The 8,795-nt window shown below is 44.7% G+C and overlaps 1 protein-coding gene across 1 annotated transcript; it reads right to left on the bottom strand.

Moving 5' to 3' along the window:
- Nucleotides 1–716: 716 nt before the first annotated feature.
- P2RY1 (purinergic receptor P2Y1) lies at nucleotides 717–7,428 on the bottom strand. The gene is made up of 2 exons (XM_075546943.1): nucleotides 5,693–7,428; nucleotides 717–3,041 (listed from the first exon to the last, which is right to left on the bottom strand). The coding sequence occupies exon 1, from the start codon at nucleotides 6,850–6,852 to the stop codon at nucleotides 5,731–5,733; it is 1,122 nt and encodes a 373-aa protein (XP_075403058.1). The 5' UTR covers nucleotides 6,853–7,428; the 3' UTR covers nucleotides 717–3,041; nucleotides 5,693–5,730.
- Between the last annotated feature and the right edge of the window lie 1,367 nt (nucleotides 7,429–8,795).

Below are 8,795 nucleotides of genomic sequence, written 5' to 3'. Positions count from 1 at the left end.
CAAAATGATTTGCAAAATAAAAATGTTCATAGTAAATTTCTTTTGAATAAAAAAAGATAATGATCTGGACTGTGGGTATGCACACAGTTAAATACATACGTGCCCACACACAACCACAAAACTACCCAAACTGATGTTCATGCGCAAGGAGTCCCAAATCGCAGTGTGGACAGAAAAGCAAATTCTGGAGTTAATGCTAAAACCACTGCAAGATATTTCCATTTTTATGCTGACAGGTTTCTAAGACAGGGCATATGTCTCAGGAGACAACCAGTACACCCCAGAGCAAGACCACTGTGCACTTACCTTCTCCACTGCGGGGGAAAAGGTGTTTTAAGCTTGTTTCTGTTACATTACACACTGCATACTCTGTGGGGCACCGTGGTTGTTGTTTTGTTTTGTTTTTAATAACCCTGAGCGCCATGAGCAATGTTGTTCATAGAGAAATAGAAACCACAAAGTATTATTAGTATCGTTACCTCCATGGAGTAAAACTAGAGACATGATTTAAGCACAAAAAACTAGTTTGAGATCTATTAAGGTAGCATTCAGTACTTTTGTTCAAAGACTGGACATAGCCCAGGCTACTTCTAAAGCAATGCCTGAGTTAGTTCAGCACATCTGAGAGCATTCGGCAGTCTGCATAAAAATAGTTGTTAAAATCTGGGAAAACGTCTAAATCTTAATCTGATGTAATAACATAGAAGCCACCAAACAACGTTTCATACTTTTATTGAGTCTTCTTCAGATTTAATTATCACGGTAAATACAATCCTAGTGACCGAGATTATACTGAGACTCTGCTGTTACTCTAAGACTGATCCAATGCTGCAAAGTTGGTCACCATGCCTTAGACACACACACACACACACACACACACACAATTTTGCATACTACTGCATGCAAACTGTATAAGGTCATAGGAAATGGACATTCTTTTTTCTTAAAAGCACATTTAAGCACAAAAGTCTGGATTTTTTTAAACTACCGCCGATGTAGATAAACCTGAGAAAGCTCAAAATGTCAAGTAACACTGCTTCCAAACTGCTCATCCCATGGTGCTATTAATCACAAAGATCTACTTTAATTTTTATCTACTACAATCACAAATATAAAAATAAACATTTCTGCCAAAGCACTAGAACATACTATAATTCAAATTCACAAATGTAGGTATATAACATATATTCCACTTCATATTCACTTTTGACGATACATATAATATACTGTACAACAGAATTTTAAAAATTTTAACAGAATTCAGCAGCCAAATAACATATGTACAGTTATCACTATACAGCTTAGAATTAAAATTATCAAATAAAAAACCATGAAAATAGCCATGTTGAATTTGCTAGTAGTGTGCTACATAGAAATTTCTACTCCAAGAAATGAAGATCATGCGATTTCACCATGAAAAGCCCAACACAAAAATGTAAGCAGAATTGAGCAGCAGTAGACTGATTCACCAGCTGCCTCTTTCTTATCCTATCTTCTATCTAGATTCAAATGTATCTGTAATGCCCACTCCACCAGACTTTCAGAACATAATAAAACTACTTTTGAATTTAAGACAAGCTGTATGCATTTGGAAATGGAAGCTTTGCCATATTTGGAGGCAAAATTTAAACATCCTGACAGAAGAGTATAAACTTTTCTGTAATATCATATAAAATGTAGACAATACAGGCCCCAACGGCTAAGATACTTCGCATTGACTAATAATCGTATGCTGGCTTGGCAATGAATTGCTCCTATATAGAAAGAACCCTAATCAAAAAGCTGAACATGCAAAAATATTTCTAAGAAAGGGTGATTATTTGTATGACATCGGTTGATTTTCATAGATGAGACCCCCCCAAAAAATAAAAAATCTGAAGACTTTACACATTTCAGGATGCTGAAATTTTAACAGCATCATAACATACAATTCTCATTTTATCTATGAATCATATATACAACACTGTGACACATTATACATTATAATAAATATAATTTACATAAGTATGTTGGATCATTCAAGAAAATTTTTCATTATGTGCAGTGAAGGACTGTGAGCTTCACCAATAAATATTATGGTAGTTACAGTATGACCAGCAAAGTTAAAGCTTCAAGAGATCTGCAACTAGTAGTACACCTTTAAGCACTGCCACTAGTTCAACTGCAGCTGGTGCAGGCATCTTTCGTATCCAAAAGGCAGTTCAGATTCTCTCGGAAGCAGTCCAAGTAAAGAGAGGCTTATGGGTCATGGATACATGTCCCAGTTGCTGACCTCCTAAGGGTTTTGACTGAAGAGTTCGGGAACAGAACAGATCTCAGAACCTCTATCTGTCGTATTTTTTGGTGCTTTACCGTAGCTTTTTAAGTCCCAACCAATGATGTCATCCAATCTTCTTAATCCATGCACAGAGGTCTGCAGGCAAGAGTCTCACAGTTGGCTGAATGGCAATATCCTGGGTTTTAACTCCAAATCCTGACTCATGCCATATCTCCTTTAAGTTTCTTTTTTGTTATCATTCCAATGTCAACTCAAAGGATGTTCAAAGAATCAAAGAGGCAAATTTTTTTGAGCCATCGAAAACCTTGACTTTTGCATTCAATATTTTTTCAGGGCGAAATTTTGTTAAATGATAAATTCTAAACTTTGCACTGCTCTTTCATGCAAAGATTTTGCCTTTACTATGAGCTACTTATTTATAACACAATATGGCATGAATCAGCTTTCCAACCCAAACAATCACCGTTTTCACCCTGAACCTCTGAATGCTTTCATCATCAGTGCAAGACTCTTTCCAGAGGCCGCTTTTAGCTTGGAAGGGGTCCGGGAGACCATTTTTGTGACTCTGGCTTTCAATCACATCACTGCTCTCCAGTGTACTGTAAGAGACCAGGCAAAAAACACTTCCTGGAGAAACACAGCATTTCTAAGCACTGTCCAAGGTGCCCTCTCTCTGGATCCACACTCCTAAGGATGGGTCTCTGGAAGGTGAAACTATGTATTAACAGACTTGTGCTCTAAACCGGGCTGAGCATCCTGAGACCTAAAAGGAAGAAAACTAAAGTAAATGTGAAAAAAAAAAAGAAAAAGAAATGTGCACCATCAACCTGCACATTTAAGGACGGCACAGGCTTTGAAATGACCACTTTGGTCTGTTTAGTGATACTGATTTAACTCAATGAACATGATGGTTGACAAGGTCACGATAGTTAAGGGCATTATTTTAGGCCGTGTCTTTCACAACACTACAACAGACAACGCTGTTTGAGCCCAAGGAAGTGAGGACCTAGCTAATTCTTCCTTTCCCCCCAATGAGGAGGTAGAGTTACATTTCAACAATATCCTCTGCAAAGGTTTCTGTACTTCTCTGCAACAAGAAGAAACTGGTTAATAAGAATGACTGCTTGGGAAGGCTACAGTTTTTCTTTATTGATTTTAATAGCTGGAGGTTGGGTAAACTGAGGCAGCTGGAGGTTGGGTAACTGAAGGTCTCATAAATTTTCAATTAACCTACATGATGCGAGGACTCAAATCACCCCTCACTTACTTTCCCAGGACATGGAGGTTCTTGCTTGATTAGCATATTGGTCCCTACCACTTTACTTATCAGGTGCTCTCGAATCATGCAGGTGTACATTACTCCACCATCAGTTCCAGAGTCTCACGTTAGCTTTGCTTGTTCTCGTTTTTCCAGCTAAACGCTTTTTATGACACTGCTTGGCGTATTACTTAGGTTACCTCACATAATCATTTTGCGACATAAACTGTGACTACTTCAAAGGCTAAATGTGCAGTAATATTTGTTGAAAGTTTTTATAAAAATGCTATTGTATTTCCCAGACTTAAAAAAAATTACTGTCAAAGAAATTATAAACTAAAACACTGATCAATACACTCCTCTTTCAATAAAGGAGCTCCTCTTAATTTCCAACATGAGCTTTCCTCAAGTACTCAAATTTAATACTTCCGACTTCTCTTTCCCACATGTTTGTCTCCTTTATTTTTTTAGATATGATATAAAATCCATTAAAAATTGTAATGGCTCATCTTATCAGCATAACCTCTACTTATCAGCTGACTTCTCCATCTTCTTTACACATTGTACTTAATGCTCTCAAACAATTCTAAGCAAAACAGAGCGTTTTGCATTATAATTTCAATTTAACCTAGGGTCCTCGGTTTTAAATGCCTTTCCCACCCCCATCAGCCTTTTTGATATTTGAGAACGTGTGTGAAGGCTGTGCAGTATGAATGGCAACCCCTCCCCCTCTGGTAATACAGGTATCTTCACTTCTCAAAAGTTTGACTCACGACTCTTTGCTTCCAGGAAAGAAAGAACTACCTTAGTGGCTGTATTTGCTAATTGGAAAAAATCCGAAGAATATTTGTACTTTTATGAAGACAAGGTGAAAAGCAAAGCTGGAGTTCTGCATTTGTCTGGCAGGAAGTTGAGAAGAAAGCAGAGCAGCCTCCTTCCAAGCAGTACATTCCCAAGCTCCTTGCCCTGGCCCTGCACACTTACTGTCAGATCTCAGCTGCCGTACCTTTGAACTCTGTGAACACTATGTAATTGCTATTTCACGTTTCATGTGTTATCTGGTATGAGTTAGTAGTTATTTTGTGGCCTAGAGAGGCTTCAACATATTTACCATATAAATTAATGCTAAGTGCTTCTTCATGTTATTTTGTCTTATGAAAAGTTTCTTAGGGAACACTGTTCTTTGGAACGGGAGGTAACCTGTATTAACTTCCTGCTGAGCATCTTGACAACCAACGAAACCGTCCCACTCTGATTCAACTTTGTTCTGGACTTCGTCTGTGATTTTAAAAATTGTTTTTACAGATGTGAAGAAGCACTTATCCTGGAACATAAACCAACTCCCAGGGCAGTTCACAGCAGTGGTGCAAGCAAATACCCTTTATCACAGGAAGTCCAAGAGAGTTCATGGTGTTTACAAGGAAAATACATGCACTGGGTTATTTTGAACGCATGTTTTCAGTAAATTAATTGATGTGGGTATCCACCTTCAACCATTTGGTACTCCAAAATACAGTTTTCCAGAAACAACGAGGAAATGTTCACATTTCTAGGCTTTGAATGTGTAAGTTAACTCAATTCCCCAGAGAAGCTCAGTCAGCACCAACCTTATGCTTACAAGACCTCTAAACAGAAAGCCAACTCAGAAATCTCTTTGTGTCATGCTGAGTAAGCTGAACTAAACAGCTTGTTATACTTCACTATAGCTTTTTGAAAATGCAGCGCTTCAACCCGTTTCTAGCATGTATCACCACAAACAATACAGGTTCGAGGAACCACAAACTTTAGTTTCAAGTGGTCAGATTTTTTTTGCTTTTAGTTTTGCCTCTTTGAGAAATTAATAGTATCGGATTGCTACAATATTCATGTGCACACATGCTTTAAATGATTGTGTGGAGATATAAAGAGAAGTGTGTAAATTTTAAAGGAAGATAAAAAGGTAAATGTTTAACTAGGACAGTATTATTTTACGGTACATACTTCTAGCAGGAAAGAGAGGAGACCATAAGAGCAAACCAGAGCAAGCTTTGATGTGGATGTGGGTTATTTCTATTCTAATCTCCCTCCCCATTAAAAAATATCTTAGTCTGAATTTCTTCTAATCTTCCTCTGAATTTAAGAGGGAAAATTCACTTGACTCTATTGGCACATCCTACCATGTCACCAGAGTGAGATCTGGAGGTTTCTTGTGCCTTCACAAGCTCGTGTCTCCATTCTGCTTGAACTCAGATAAAATATTGAGCGTCATATCTTCACTCTTGGACTGCAAATTCACCTCACTTCTTCTGGAAGCTTTCCTGGTTGCCCGGGAGAGTCTCCTTCTGAAAGTATCTCCGGCCAAGAAATAGAGAATAGGGTCCACACAGCTGTTGAGACTTGCCAGACCTCTTGTGACCTGATAGGTGGCATAAACGCGGTCGTTGAAGGCGCACATTTCTCGGGTTTGAAAATCCAGGCGGGCCCTCAAGTTCATGGTTTTCATCACATGGAAAGGGATGTAAGACACAGCAAAAACGGTCAGTACAATAATCACCAGGTAAATGGATTTCCTGCGGAGAGGCGAGTTGTCCAGGTCTTTGTAAATCAAAGCTTTCACAATTAAGCCATAACAGCCCAAAATCAGCACCAAGGGGACACAGAACATGGCTACCGTGGTGCACATGCTGTAGATGAAATAGCTTCTCAGGTATTCGTCCGAGGTGGTGTCATAGCAGGTGGTCTTGTTTTTCCGTGGCCCCGTGCCGGAGTAGAAGAGGATGGGGGAGATGCCCACCACCACGGTGAGCCACACCAGCACGCTGATATAGACCGCGTTCTTCTTCTTGAGCCTGCCCAGGGACTTGAGGGGATAGACCACCCCGCTGTAGCGGTGCGCACTGATGCAGGTTAGGAACAAGATGCTGCCGTAGAGGTTCACGTGGAAGATGAACCGCTGCAGTTTGCACATGGCATCCCCGAAGATCCAGTCTGTCTTATTGAAGTAGTAGAAGATAAGGGCGGGCAGAGTCAGCACATACAAAAAGTCGGCCAGGGCCAAGTTGAACATGTACACGGAGATGCCGCTCCAGGGCTTCATGTGGAAGACGAACATCCAGATGGCCACGCTGTTGCCCAGGAAGCCGACGATGAACACCAAGATGTAGACTGCCGGTAGGTAGTAGAACTGGAAGCCGGTCTTGGTCAGGGAGCATCTGTACGAGGGCACGGCGGCCGCGGCGGTGGAGGCCAGCGTGCCATTCCCCCAGGGCGAGCCGGGTCCCACCAGGAAGGCGGCATCCGTCCCATTGGGGACAGCCGGCCACAGGACCTCGGTCATCTCCTCCCCTACTTAGGCGGCGGCTCCTAGAGGCAAGTGGCAGCGAGCGAGAGGAGGCGGCGGCAGCGGCGGCGGCAAGGGGCGCCGCGAGCATCGGAAAAGCGCACCGGCGGAAGGTGGCGGGCGCAGGGGGTCCTCAGCGCAGGGGGCGCGCGGGGGCTCGCCCGCGCTCGTTCCGACTCCGCGCGCGCCGCGGGCCATGAAACCCGCCCCGGGCGGCCGCCACGCCGGCCGACAGCCTGGCCGGCAACTTCCCGGGCGGCTGGCAGCGCCGAGCTTACCCAAGCGGGCGCTCGGGGCGCGCTGGCCCACAACTTTCCTGCGCGCCTTCCCGCGGGGTGGCGGCGGGCGCGCGGAGCGCTCCGGCTCCGGGAGGGCGCTCCCCAGCCTCCTTCCTCCAAAGAGCCACTTGGTGGGGGCACCGTCCTCTTCCCTACCTTGGAAGGCGGCAGCTCAGCTGCGGGCCGCGCGCCCCTTCCTCCCAGCTCCAGCCTCTCCGCGAGCGCGGGTGGCGGCCGACTCGTGCGCCCCGGGATCGCGTCCCATCCACTGCCGGCGCCGCCCGCCCGAGGCCACGCTCCGGCCCGACTGCCGGGGGCGGGCCGGAGAGCGCGGCTCCCCGCGAGGGTGGGCGGAGCCTGGGCGCCCGGGCGGGTCCGCACCCCGCGGAGCGGCGAGGGGCGTGCCTCCGCCGGGCCCGCCCCGCCGCCGGCCCCCGAAGCGTGCGGTGGGGACGCCGGTTTCCTCCCGGCCCGGCGCGCTCAGCCCCGGTGCCGCCGCGGCTCTCCGAGTCCGCTGGGCGGGCGAGGGGCGCGCTCAGGCTGCGCCGGTCGCTCGCCAGCGATTGGCCTGCCGGAGGCCCTTCGCTCTGCCGCCGGCTACTTGGGCAAAATGAAGTTGCTGACACACAGGAAAGCCCTGTGCCCGCGCAGAGCCGGAAGGGTCTAGGACGCGCGGGTCCGTCCGTGCCAGAAGTCCTGCGGATCCGGCTGGACCTCGCCAGGTGTGCGCGGGCTCCCCGCAGCGAGCCGCGCCGGCGGGAAACGCCCTGGCGGTGCCGAGTGCCGCTCCGCGCTGGGGCTGAGTTGCGGGCACTTGCTGGAACCTGCTGTGCCCCAAGAGCACGCGTTTCCCGAGGGTGGGGGCTGAGGGAGTCTATCTGCCCTTGGAATCGCCTTTTTCCTTCTGAGTCCAGAATTATTTTTTGGTAATTAACCAAATGCTACCAGAACGACATCATTAGTCACATCAAGGGGAGACTTTCCAAAAGTGTCCTGTAGACATATTGATATTAGCCAATAGTGCACGTTGTTTCAGCGCAAAGATATGCTCCCCCAACCCTCCTGGTCTTTACTTTTAACTAAACATCACTTTGAGGCGCCAGCGAACATACAACGTAAAATCAATTGCTTTGCAAATAACTTCAGTATTAAACATGGGTATATATAGATCTATTTAAAAGACAATGAGTAGATTTGGGGGCATTTATTTATGCTTAAGATAAAGTGGTTAGTCAACCATTAAGTAATTTCAGCTAGAGATCGGGGACTTCTTAAATTAATACATTTATTTAAAAACCTGTTTTTCATTCCTTGAATATATCGTTTGTGAGCAATCCACTGCAAAATTTGAGTAAGTTTAATTAGAAAAGAAATGAATTGCTAGTTGTTCATGCATATATATATATAATAATTTTATCGGGGGCTCGTACAACTCATCACAATCCATACATCCATCCATTGTGTCAAACACATTTGTACATTTGTTACCAGCATCATTCTCAAAACATTTGCTTTCTACTTGAGCCCTTGGTATCAATTAATCATTTTCCCTTCCCTTCCCGCCCCCCCCCATGAACCCTTGATAATTTCTAACTTATTTTGTCATGTCTTACAATGTCTGACATCTCCCTTCATCTTTTCTATTGTCTGTTCCCCAGAGAG

This window comes from Tenrec ecaudatus, chromosome 4 (genome assembly GCF_050624435.1).
Source record: "Tenrec ecaudatus isolate mTenEca1 chromosome 4, mTenEca1.hap1, whole genome shotgun sequence".
Lineage (NCBI taxonomy): Eukaryota > Metazoa > Chordata > Mammalia > Afrosoricida > Tenrecidae > Tenrec > Tenrec ecaudatus.
Note: the sequence above shows the minus strand (reverse complement) of the source record. Positions and strands in the feature narration are given on the sequence as shown.

Coding starts and splice junctions, on each gene's coding strand:
- P2RY1 (XM_075546943.1), bottom strand. CDS start 6,852: ATGACCGAGGTCCTGTGGCCGGCTGTCCCCAATGGGACGGATGCCGCC.